The sequence below is a fragment of the Anoplopoma fimbria genome, chromosome 19, assembly GCF_027596085.1.
Source record: "Anoplopoma fimbria isolate UVic2021 breed Golden Eagle Sablefish chromosome 19, Afim_UVic_2022, whole genome shotgun sequence".
Classification (NCBI taxonomy): domain Eukaryota; kingdom Metazoa; phylum Chordata; class Actinopteri; order Perciformes; family Anoplopomatidae; genus Anoplopoma; species Anoplopoma fimbria.
The window spans coordinates 19,739,955-19,752,815 of NC_072467.1; the positions used below are offsets into that span (position 1 = coordinate 19,739,955).

A 12,861-nucleotide genomic window follows, 5' to 3' on the forward strand; every position below is an offset into this window, starting at 1 on the left:
GCACGTGCTTCATTTCCCAGTATCCGTTCCTATACGGTGAGTCAGCTGACCACACGATGAGTTGCTCCTTTCATCTGTCTGCCCTGAAGATGCCAAAGGAAGTGGCGGTTGAGGCTGAGTCACATTAATGTTTAACCCCCCCCCAAAAAAAACCCTCCTAATCATCACCCCAACAACAACATCTACACTTTCATCCTGCGGTCGGTCATCCAGCATCCTCCCACAGCGCTGTGTGCACCTGCTACTACTCTCCTCTACTCTGACCTCCCAACCTCCTCTCCGACCTTCCTCTCAAGATCCCCTCACAAGAGAACAACTCCTCTATAAAGACTCAGATACTGAAAATATCTCACCTTCTTCTCTCTCTCTCTCTCTCTCTCTCTCTGTTTGTGAAATCGTGACAACCAGATCACAGACTTGAGCTAAATTGAGACTGCCGAACTGTCAAGAGCTCAGTTTAACTTCACAGTCTGCGCTGAACTTAGAGCTACATCAAGACATCGCTTTCTAGCAGAGAGTTAGATAAGAAGATTGATACCACTCTCACCTCAACCAGCTACATCCAGCAGCTGGTTAGCGTAGCTTAGCACAAGGAAACAAAGGTAAAAAACTAGCCTGGCTCCGTCCAAAGAGATTCCACAATAAGCACCTCCAAAGCTCACTGACTAGTAAGTTATGTCTTATTTGTTTAATCCATAAAGTACATAGATGACAAGTTGCGGTTTGTGACGTGCCTTGACATCACAGTGGGGTTGCCAGGCAACCGGCAGAGACTTCAGGAAGTCCCCGCACCTAGCTAAGAAACAACACTGTGGCACAAAAATACCTGGTGAAACAACCACTTGCTGTTTTTACACTTTCCTCATGTGTTTTTTACACCTGCTTCTATTCCATTGCTAAGAAAAGTATAACTAGCTTTAGCGCACAAACACGAGAGGGGTGTTAAGGTGTTTGGGTGTGTGTGAAGATGACTGATAGTGTGGGCGAAGGCTAAAGGATGGTAGTCACAGGAGGGATATGCAGACAAGAGGGACGGTGAGGATTTTGCAATATCTTGAATAAATGTCGAACAAATGACACAATAAACATTGCATGTTGCAAAAAAGGCTCTGGTGGATGGCTACTATTTGTCTATTTGCATAACAAGTAGATTTTGTTGCTCCTACTGTGTATATGACCTGTGCCCTGCAGGATTGTTGTGTTAATATCTCAACAGACTCATACTCTCCCTCAGGTACAGCAGGCAACAAGGCCACAAGAGAAATCCACAGAAAAAAGCAGCATTATGTAACAACCCTACTCATGTAGTCTGCAGGCTTCTGACGCGTCCTTGGTAGCAATCACTATAGCACCACCAAAGAAAGGACAGGATTGCATAACGACAAACTCAGTGCCTTCAAATCGTAGCTAAATGCAGCAGTTATAACCTTGCATACAGTACATTTCATACTGTGAGGTTCTGAGGCTTGGATCTTTATGTTTCAGCATGTACGTCAGTAATATGATGTACATGCAGCCCTGCAGCTTCACAGCATTGTTTTGTTGTTTCAGCAAAGCCATATACAAACCTCCCACACCAACAGCAGAAGAGATGAATAGTTTACCTTCAACCGAGCAAAGTGCCCTTCATGTTGTTACATTTTCTGTTGATAAGCTGCAATGCGATGCTGTTGAATATTCAACATTCTCTATGTCAGTGTAATGTGAGTCATTTTGAGGTATTTCTCAAAACATTGAGTGGATGATAAGGTTACAGTGAGTCTTGTGACCCACACTCCTGATTTTCTTGTTGTTTTACAGGCTGCTAACATCTCAAACACAGTAATATCTCAAACACTTGGTGAATATCCCCCCTAATATATATATTATATTGGTATATATATATATATATATATATATATATACACACCAAGTGTTTTGGGCACTAATTAGTGTTACAACATCTGTGAGAATTCCGAATGATGAGGTTGTATCGATTTAAAAAACTTTGCTAACACAGATGCAGAAAGAGAAGAAAGATATCTTTTGAAACTGGTTTACAGGTCAGCGATCCACAGGAATAAAACTGCAGGTATGACATTACCTGCACACAAAAGTATATTAAAAATGTTCACTATGAGACAAATAAACCCGGTTAAATAGATTTTCTTTGTTTTTGTAAACTCAAAGTAAGTGTGGTAACCATGTATGGAGAAGGATAATCAAGAAGAAAGTGTCAAACCTCAGGTCTTTTGCTCTGACTCGTGACCAGATAAAAGCCTGCTTACCTGCTGCATTAAGTGATTGTTTTTGGCCACTCCGGGGCAGCAGAAACAAGCTGTCAATTATTTATACATCCAGCAGACACGTAGCAACTTTAGCATTACTCTGGAGTTGTGTTTTTATCCATCCGAGGAATGTAATTTCAATATTTGCTCTCCTTGTTGCTTTGTTCTTCACCGACTCCTGAGGGAGAACAGATCTGTTTTTTTAGAAGCTAAATGCTTCACTCACCAGCTAGCGGTTAGTTGATAACTTTGTAGTTTGGTGCTAGACAGGAAGTGTACAGTCGTTTTCTATCAGAGCTCTTGAGGGTGAACTAGAACTGTAAATTTGAGCGCGTAAAACCAAAACAATGACTTATTACTTCCTCTGGGGACCATGAATATCTGACACAATGCTAATACATAATTTTATATATTATATTATACAGAGCAGCTTTAAGTTAACTTCGCCTATGAATTTACAATTAATCAATCAAGTCAGTGATCAATCCATGAATACTGTGAAATGAGAAAAACCAGCAGCCCGTGATACAACCCATAATAACCAACAAATACTGTGTTTCTCGAGAAGTTGGTCAGATCATTTTACCATGTATGCATTAGATTGCAGTAGATGTTTGTACCTCATTTGATAGTTAAAACTGATCAAACACACAGATACATGTAGAGTAGTGCTGTTTTCAAAAGGCATGGGTGCACTCAAATGCAATTACACAATGTTTATCCCCACACTCCACTCCATGAACACAAGAAGCCACAGATAAACACTGGTGAGTTTGGCAGCTGCTTCCTCTGAGGCAAATGAAATAACTTGATGTCAGGTCTGGTCTGGTCTGGAGACCACAGCTTCACCTCTGTTTTACTTTCCTGACTTTTCTTGCACAACGAGTGGATGAGGATGTAAGCTGCAAGGGTAAAATAAACACTTAACGTCTACTTCAATCCAATCTGTTTGTGGAAGTCTTTTATAGAAAAAATAAATGGCCACAATATCGGGAATGAGTCGTAAGACCAAAAATAAAAAGGCTAAAACTTGGAGTTTTTGTGCACCTTACCACCAAAATGTACATATATTAGGAACTTACCAAAGTGTTCTCGTTTTTAGTTTCACAACCATTAAATATTCAATTTATTTAGGAAGTTACAGTGTCTGTGGCACTTTCTCTACCGACATAAATAGCATTTAACTAGCAAATTGCCAATATTGGAGTTTTTACCCAACATCTCTCTCTGTATGTCTGCACTCACACGCAGTCACACATCGATGCAAACGCTTACTTCCTCTTCATATGGACCAGGACATAGTGCACCTAAAATTAGATGAGACAAACACTCACATGCTAACAGACACACGCAAGTCCTCGATTTAACTGCACTGTGGTTTTACTGAAATTAGGAGGAAAGACACGAGATTGGCTAATAAAAGTGTTTTAATAACTTTTGATGCACTAGTTCCTTAAATATTTTCACTTTATGTTATTTTATACTTCTATTTAATCTATATTTCAATGGCAAATATTGTGATTTATAACACACATGATCACTTCATAAAATAAAATAGATTCAACTTTTTAAAAATATAATGTAGCATTCCATCCTAAACTCCTATAATACAACACAAATGCTTGAGTGCTATCTTAAATAGACAAATAAATCTTTTTCAATATCATTAATAAAAACACTAGGTTAGAGAGCAGTAGCTTGTCTTTTATTGCATGTTTTTTTTAAATAATAGTCTGTTCAGTTCTAAAGCATGACACCAACTGATTAGGGACAGGTATAGATCATTGTGATATACTTAAAATACACAGCGAGAAACTAATATAAAATAGGTAACATGCAGGGAATCTACACTGTCTGATGACACACACAGATAACTGTGAAATAAATACACTGCACTCCAGATCAGTTGCAGCTTGCTAGAAAACCCTTAACCCCACTGTGCTTTGGCTCAGGTTTATAAAAAGGAGTGGCAAATATAGGAAATCTTTTATAAAAACAACATGAAAACCCTAAAACAGCAGCTGATAACCCATGACGACGGCAAAATGATCACAATTTATTTGTCGTGGGACCCTTGTCTCGTCTGTACAGTGGACTCCTACAGCCTGGACTCTTTTTGAACACATCAAGTTTGTCCATTTTGTTAATGGAGAACCAAAAGCCTCATCTGTCACATGCCTTAATAATAGCATTCACCACAAACCAGGAAGTGCTAGGGCCCCAGACAACAAGAGCTGCCTGTTGCTATGCCTGCGTTTATATGTTCTGTAATGTGGGTGGAGAGTTAAAGCAATCATTGGTTACACCTGCCAATACTTACAATTTGAATGCCAGACTTTTGCTTGTAAAGGAATATAGCACTTCTGGAAAGACTGTGGAAAGTTTCCCTAAATCACTTATTGAACCAAAATGTGGCTTTTTAGCAGAAGAGAATAATTAGAATAGCTTGATATTGTTAATTTAACTTTATATTGAGATCACAGTGTAGATTTTAAGTAACATTTCACAGGGTAGTGTGCAATAGTGTATTCATCTTGCATGCCCACATAATGGGAAAAAGGCCAGGCCAAAAACAATATTCATGAAAGTTGAAACTCCACAGATTGTAATGTTATAAGTCCTCTCACCCTACAACCAAAAAATTCCTGAACTAGTATCTGAAGAAGAGCAAAAATAAACATCACTTTATGCAGACAGAGCTACTAATTATGTCTTACCTTTGCTTTTTTTCTGATCCAAAGTTGTGTTTGAGGATATATCAACTCTGCACATGGCTACTCCAATGTCTCTGGATCATTTTTGAGCAGATTCAAGCATTCTATTATCATTTTTAATAGGGGAGCATTTGCATTCTGTCTTCCTCCAGCATAAAAAAAGCAAGTCTTCCATGTGATAACAAAATCTATGTCTCCATCAAGTGGCTGCATTGTGGTACTGCACTCATTCTTGATTATTGGCTTTCAATACAGGCGACCAATGGGTTTTGGTTTTCTTTAAATGTGAACATGTATTCCGGTCTGATTGATTTATTCAGAACAAAGTAAAAAACATTTCTATTTCGATGGAATTAATACTTAGTGAGATGAAAATAAAATACAAATCATTTTCACAGAAAATGGCACAAATAGCCCCCAAATGACCAATTTGAAGATTCCACCTTAACGTGCCTCAACTAAAACCTCTCATACTTTGCTCTGCTTCACCACATCAGCATTGGTGTGTGCACAGGTAATGTTCAGATGTTGTGTTATGGTTTGCTAGAGGTTTCTGGCTAAAACAGCATCATTCCAAAGGGATATTCATTTTAAATATGTAAAGTTTTATTTAGGGGAAACAAGATCTTTCATCTATGCTTAACATACAGACTCTACCTCCCAGGATAAATAATACTTAATAATCTTTGCTAAAGTTAAACAGACTAGTGACAAAAAAAGGATCAGAGATGCAAGTTTTAGAACATGAAGGCCATGGACCACTGAAGTACCCTTGTGCAAAGTACATCTTCCTAAAACTTCCTTAAGTTGTTGTTTGCTGAGTAAACTAAGAATGTGTGTACAAATAGATGTGGAAGAGTTTTTCTTTAAATGGAAACACATACCTTCCTTTATTTAATGCAGACCAAGTTTTTTGTATTCCATGCTCCTTATGGTTTGTCGTTTTAGTTTTGTACATTTTTTTATTATTAGTATACATAGTTTTATCTTGACATAAAGAGTACATCTCACATTTTCAAGTCAATATGTGTTTTATGTTTATTTATAAATATTTTTCCTCAAACTGCAAAATGTAAAAGCCATTATGTGATTCCACAACAAAGTTTATTAAGATTGATTTTTTTTGCATGCACCAGAAAAAGAAAAAACTTCTGAAATAATTTATATACAGAATCAATAACCTCAAACATATACAGGTCTTTGTTTCTTCACATTCTGCTCATTAAACAGTTCTTTCATGCATCTGCAATCTGATTATTAGCTTTCATAACTTCAAGGCACACACGTTGATTTCCCAGGATTTCCTTATGTATATGTCTCATACAAACACCTTACTTAAATGCAAAAGTTAAACTTGCTCCTTTTGTGTGCTTCACCTCGATTACAAAGACGAGCACTTACAATGAATTGATCCGTCTGTTTTAAAATGATCCCAAGAACCAGAGAGGTTGAAAACATGACATTACCGGTACGAGACCAGATTACTAGTCTGGCTATGTGGCACTTTTCCCAGATGTATATAAAGGCTGGAGTCGATTCTCCCGTGACTCATCCGTTTGTTGAATTCTTTTGGTTAACTTTTTTTGCTGCAGCAGTAAAGCTTCCAGATGTTGTCTTCATCATCATCAAGTGGTCCACATTAACCTCCAGGGCTCAATTTATTCTGTACACAGAGGGAAGAAACGGGTTAAAACAACAGACAATAAATCAGTGGTAGATGTGTATATATTGAGTCACACCTTTTTGGCGTTGTCGACACACTGCATGTAGGCCGAGGCGATGCTCGAGCACGACAGAGTCTTTCCTGTGTTCTCCTTGTAGCATTTCATAATCTGACGCTGCAAGTCACCACACACTGGCTGGATGTTGAAACGCCTGAGAGAGACACACGCAAATATCAAACATCATGTAGGTTTTGTAGTTAATACTATTATGTTTCTCACAGGTATCTGTGCCGATGCTTTACACTCACTGCTACGGTCATTAATATCCAGCATATTTCTACTACAGCTAATATCATTCCTTTATATCCAATACTGCGATTATAAGTAGTTGTAGTACTCATATTTCTATTATTACTTCTGCTTTTACTCATCATTCTATCATATTCACTGCTACTAGTATTTTTACTATTATTATTTATATTTGCTGTTGTGCTATTATCCTTGAATCCTCGTAATTGAATTGACTATATCTGTGAAACATTCAAACTGGCCTATAGTCTGTTAAATATAAACATATCTCTTTAAAATGATAGTAATAATAAAACAAAAACACATGTCAGTGAACTCTCTACTCAACCCTTACCAACTTTAACTAGATTAACAGAAAGGCAAATTTGCATATTATTTTTGCATATATACAAAACACAGTGACTCCAAACTTACGCAAAACGTTTGTGAGTGTCCTCTTTGCCTTTCTTGTAGCTCTCAGCAGTCACTTTGTAAAAGTCAGTACACTGTCAAGGAAGTAAGAAGTGTTAAAACAAACACAGGCAACCATCACGGTAAAGTATTAAGAGTTTATCCTCTTAAAACAGCTGCCTGCTGCGGCTGAAAACAACACTAGGAGAGCCGTGAGAGAACCACACCGGTATAATTTACTAGTAAATATTCAATGTTAACAAGAAAAAAAATATAGGATTCAAACAAGTTTGCAAAGGCTTGAATGTAACGTAAAACTTAAATGAGATATCGGGATGAGGAATAATCAAAATGTTGCTCACCTTTGCCTCAAGTTTAGCGACATGCTCCTTGTAGAGAGCGTCTCGTTTCATCAACTCTTTCCCCCTCTCCTCCAGCTGATGAGCCTGTGTGAGTTTCAAATGTTTTCACTGACATCATCACATCACGTCTCTAAAAACTAGTCATACTCATGCAAATACGACATTTTATTGATTCATATTTTGTAGGCGGAGATCATTTGAATTCCCACAGTTGTTTTTTGTTCATAGCTGTCATCAAAGTGCGATTAGAGCAGAATGAAAGTGAAAGTGTGAGTCATGCACGTATAAATCCCGTCTTACCTTCAGCTCCATCCGCTGAAACAACACAAGAGAGCAAGAAAGAAAAAGAGGCACAGTAAGAGGAAAGATTTTCATATTTACAAGAGAGATCATCACACGTGAACACATCATGTTTTTCTTGTTCTTACATAGAGCTGCACCATCAGCCTCTGGTCGGCAGTCTTCATCCGCTCCTTCCTGATGGAGTCTGTCAGGTTCTCCACGTACCCCGCCTTCTCCGCCTGCAGCGTCTTCCTCACCTGCTCCTCCACCTGAGCCTGAGCGGCTGCTTGGGCCTCTGATTGAGCCGCAGCCCTCATCTCCACCAGCCTTCACACAGATCACATTTTATAACTTATTCTCCTAGCAAGTGATGCATCCTTCACACATTTCATTAGAGGAGATGATAGGTCATCAAGATTTCCTGCTTTATTTGACTGTAAACTTAAAAAACTTTCGGTTCTTGATCTTCTGCTCAACATATTTATGGGATCTGGGAAATTAAAATTCAAAAGTATTTGGCTAGTTAACTCATACTGTAAATAATCGTGAGTGGCAGCTCTTCAGTCAATGCATTTTGATTATTTTCCATTCATACTTTATATGTCTATGTTTATAATTTGAAACATATATTCACAATTCAAGTGCAGTTGTGGGTAACACCAAAAAAGGTATTTGATACCTCCTTTCATTATGGTTTGATCTACTTTTACTGTGATGAGGGTGAGGGTGCAGGCTTTTCATGTGTTTGTACTATTTTACTACAATCATATTTATGTATTTCACTAGAGATTTAGAGGTGCATTTTCTTGAAATAGTCAATAATTGTATCTTATAAAATGTAAGGAAAATAGTAAAAATGTCCATCATAATTTTCCTAGAGTTTTAAAATTCCATGTTTTGTTTGACCACAACCAAAATATATAAAATTGACTTATAAGCAAATAACCACATTTGAATTATTTCTCAATCGACTAATCAATAACCCTTTCAGCTTCCCTATGTATATCGAGCATCTTTCAACCCATTTATATATATTCATTTTTCCCTCATCAGACAAAGACAGGAACACAAACATCTTCCCACACATAAATAACGAGAAGAGACATAAACTCAGTAAAACGTTCACAGTAATTTGTTCTTACTGTAGCTGTAGATCCTGCCTCTTCTGGTTTATCTCATCCTCCAGACTCATCTGCATCTCCTCTTTGATCTTCTGCCTCAACTCTTTCTCCACCACTTCAGGAGGAACAGATGGAGCTGTAAGTAAACATATTACATTTGTGACCAAAAAAAAGCACAAGAAGTTGATTTATTTCAAACTGTTCAGTATCAATCTTTATCGTTGTGATCAGCTCACCTGCTGCAGGTGGTGGTGCTGAGGCAACAGCAGGTACTTCGTCCTCAACAACAGGGGGCAGAGACAGGGTAATGGTGGGCTCCTCAACGGGAGGAGCTGGAGGGGGTGGAGGAGGTGCCAGAGGCTCTACGAGGGGTTCCCTTGCAGGTGCATCAGTGGGTATGAGGGCCAGCTCCACACAGTGACAGGGTGGGGAGGGCTCTTCAAAAGTGAACTCTGGAGGAGGTGGAGGAGGTGCTGCCACCGGCTCAGGAGGAGGTGAGGGTGCTGCCACCGGCTCAGGAGGAGGTGAGGGTGCTGCCACCGGCTCAGGAGGAGGTGAGGGTGCTGCCACCGGCTCAGGAGGAGGTGAGGGTGCTGCCACCGGCTCAGGAGGAGGTGAGGGTGCTGCCACCGGCTCAGGAGGAGGTGAGGGTGCTGCCACCGGCTCAGGAGGAGGAATGGGGGCTGCCACCGGCTCCAGAGGAGTTGAGGGTGCTGCCACCGGCTCCAGAGGAGTTGAGGGTGCTGCCACCGGCTCCAGAGGAGTTGAGGGTGCTGCCACCGGCTCTAGAGGAGGTGAGGGTGCTGTCACCGGCTCTAGAGGGGGTGAGGGTGCTGCCACCGGCTCAGGAGGAGTTGAGGGTGCTGTCACCGGCTCTAGAGGGGTGAGGGTGCTGCCACCGGCTCAGAGGAGGTGAGGGTGCTGCCACCGGCTCTAGAGGAGGTGAGGGTGCTGCCACCGGCTCTAGAGGAGGTGAGGGTGCTGCCACTGGCTCTGGTAGAGGTGAAACCAGTTGACATGGAGGCGTTGGATCGACAGCTGAAACCAGTACAGGAGGAACTTCTTTTTCAGCAGGAGGGACTGCAAGTTCAACAAGAGTCGTCTCCACTCGCGGCGGTAAAACTAGGGCTTCAACTGGAGCTGAATCAACAGGAGAAGTTGGTGTTATTGCTTCAACTGGTGTAAATTCAACAGTGGGTGGAGGTTGAACCGTTTCCACAGGTATTATTACAGATTCAAGAGGTTCAACAGCGGGAGTTACAGCAGCAGGTTCAACAGTAGTTGGAGGTGTTTCAGAGGGCAGCAGTGAAGCTAAAGGTTGAGGTGGAGCTACAACCGATTCTACAGGCGGAGCTACAGCCGATTCTACAGGTGGAGGAAGGACAATAGGTTCAAAGACGTGTTCTGCTATTGCCGGAGTAGACAGGGTTTTTGGCTGTTCATGAGGTAGTATGAAGGATTCAACAGGAGGTAGGACTACTGGTGGAGGAGGCGATTCAAGTTCCACCGGTGCTTCTACTTGTGTAGAAGGTGTAGATGGAGGTGGAGGAGGGGCTGCTACAACAGGGGTGGTTAGAGTTGGAGTTTTTGGCGTGGCTTCAGGCTCCACCATAGGAGGAAGGGAGTGAAGCTTTACAGGAGGAGGAGGAGGTTCCACTGATGGAAGTTTGGTTGGGGCTTCTTGAGGAGGAGGAGGAGGTGGTGCAGCGGCGTCAGAGACAACAGGCTCAATTAGAGGTGTAGTTTTTGGCTCTTCAGGTGGAGGCGGGAATGCAGGCTCTACAGGGATAGGAGGCAGGGAGTGAAACTTTATAGGAGGAGGATGAACCAGTTTTACAGGAGGAGGTGGTTCCAATGACGGAGGCGTGGGTGGTGCGATGAATGGAGGAGGCGGCGTCAGAAGAGGTACTAAGTGTTCGACAGAGGGGGCGGGAACTGGAGTTGGTGTTTCTGTTTCAGGTGAGCGGAAATTAGGACATCCGTTCTGTGAGACCGGTGGAGCGACGTTTGAAGACTGTTTCATCCGGTGGATCACTTTATCTGACAGCTGAAGAGAAACAAGACAAACACTTATTATTATGGATTAAATATGGACTTAAACAGCTTCTATTCACGTTCTAATGTGTTTTTATTTCCCTCCTTCTGGTGTCAGCAGCCTGTGACCGGCCTACGTTGACTATATTTAATTTTTTTGGTCTGTAATGGGTCTAAAAATACTGTTTTTGAAGCTTTGTTTCTGTCCAGTTTCTACTTTTGTATTTTAAACTCAGGAGGTGAAGCTCCAAAACAGCTACTGTGTGGACCTTATAGAGAAAATAACAGTTTTAATAACCTGATATAAGAAAAAAAGTTTTTTGTCATGATCACACATTTTTATTTTATTAACTACCTCACATTCTTTTTATTTAAGAGAAAAGCAGTTCGGAAAAGGATAACCTATGTTTTGGCTACTTGGTTTTCTAGATGTTGCATGAGGACACCAACAGTGGTCGATAAACAAAAATGTCCCAGATTGATACCTGCCTAAAAATAACTAGAGGATTGTTAATAGTTAATTCACAGACCTAATGCTCCTTTAATTATTTTGACATGTCAAGGATTTAGAAAAATATATAAATTAATAATATTTGCATTTGTTACATTCATGATATAATTGATTGATTAAGCAGATTGATTAAGCAGATGTAAAAAGTATTTGTTTTTAGGTGTGGTCCACGTGACAAACTACTATGTCAACCTATATTTAACACCAACAGCAGAGCAGTCTGTGTCCTAAAGAAAGAGAGACCATGACTCTGTGTTGTGACAGTAAACATGAGGGAGAGATCAATACTTATGGATTACATGTCACAGAATCACAGAATTAAAGATCAACCAGTATTGCAGATGGAAATAAAAAAATCACTCATGCACTCTTGCAGCGACAGTCTCCTTTTTTTGAAAACATTGTGCACAAAAACATTTTACTTTCTCCCACTTTAAATCCATGCATTTTTCACTCACCCGAATGCCCTTCACAAAATTAACTCCTCCACCTTCACCATCCTCACGGGAGAGGTGACTCGGGCTGTTTCCCCCCATCCGCTCTGTCAGGACCCGCTGCTTCACTGGAAGTGTTTAATGCACAACGTGTTTCTGCACTCAGATAAATAAACTCTGTGATCAGCTGCAACAATCTGCCCTTTGCACCGCTGAGTGTCAACAACAGCTGCTGCTATTGGACGCAGCTGAACAAGGCCTCTCCTGATTGGTCGACTCTCTTTAAAGCTAATGAAACGTGAGGGAACATTGTGTCCCAGCGTGCAACATTTATAAAACTAAATAAAGAATCCATTGTACTTTTTTTTTTTACCAGTGGTGGAAGAATTACTCAGATATTTTACTGAAGTAAAAGAAGCAACACAACCATGTAGAAATACTCCTAGATTCAATTATACTGAGAGATATTTGCCCATTTCATAATATATTATATTATTGTATCAAAAGTATTGCTGCATTTATGTTTCAGCATCACATAAATGTTGCAGCTCATAAAGGTTCAGCTAATTTCCACTACTTTTTTTTTTTTTTTTACTGTTGGGTTGCTTAATCTATAATAATACATCATAATTTATTAGTTAATTATAATTTGTTCTAAAGATCTGAATCTTATAAGTAATTACAGCTGTCAGATAAATAAAGTTGAATATAAAATACAATATTTAACTCAGAAATGTAGTAGAGTTGAAGTATAAAGGAGCATAAAATAGAAA

At 40.0% G+C, this 12,861-nt stretch overlaps 1 protein-coding gene across 1 annotated transcript; it reads right to left on the minus strand.

Annotated features, from left to right (window-relative positions):
- Positions 1-6,006: 6,006 nt before the first annotated feature.
- On the minus strand, positions 6,007-12,190 carry LOC129107978 (uncharacterized). The gene is made up of 11 exons (XM_054619595.1): positions 12,113-12,190; positions 10,629-11,156; positions 10,102-10,189; positions 9,346-10,011; positions 9,131-9,245; positions 8,135-8,315; positions 8,007-8,021; positions 7,707-7,790; positions 7,369-7,439; positions 6,721-6,856; positions 6,007-6,644 (listed from the first exon to the last, which is right to left on the minus strand). The coding sequence occupies exons 1-11, from the start codon at positions 12,188-12,190 to the stop codon at positions 6,621-6,623; spliced, it is 1,986 nt and encodes a 661-aa protein (XP_054475570.1). The 3' UTR covers positions 6,007-6,620.
- Between the last annotated feature and the right edge of the window lie 671 nt (positions 12,191-12,861).

Coding starts and splice junctions, on each gene's coding strand:
- LOC129107978 (XM_054619595.1), bottom strand. CDS start 12,190: ATGGGGGGAAACAGCCCGAGTCACCTCTCCCGTGAGGATGGTGAAGGT. Junction 11,157..12,112: donor ATTTTGTGAAGGGCATTCGG/GTGAGTGAAAAA, acceptor GTTTCTCTTCAG/CTGTCAGATAAAGTGATCCA. Junction 8,316..9,130: donor AGGCAGGATCTACAGCTACA/GTAAGAACAAAT, acceptor ATCTGTGTGAAG/GCTGGTGGAGATGAGGGCTG.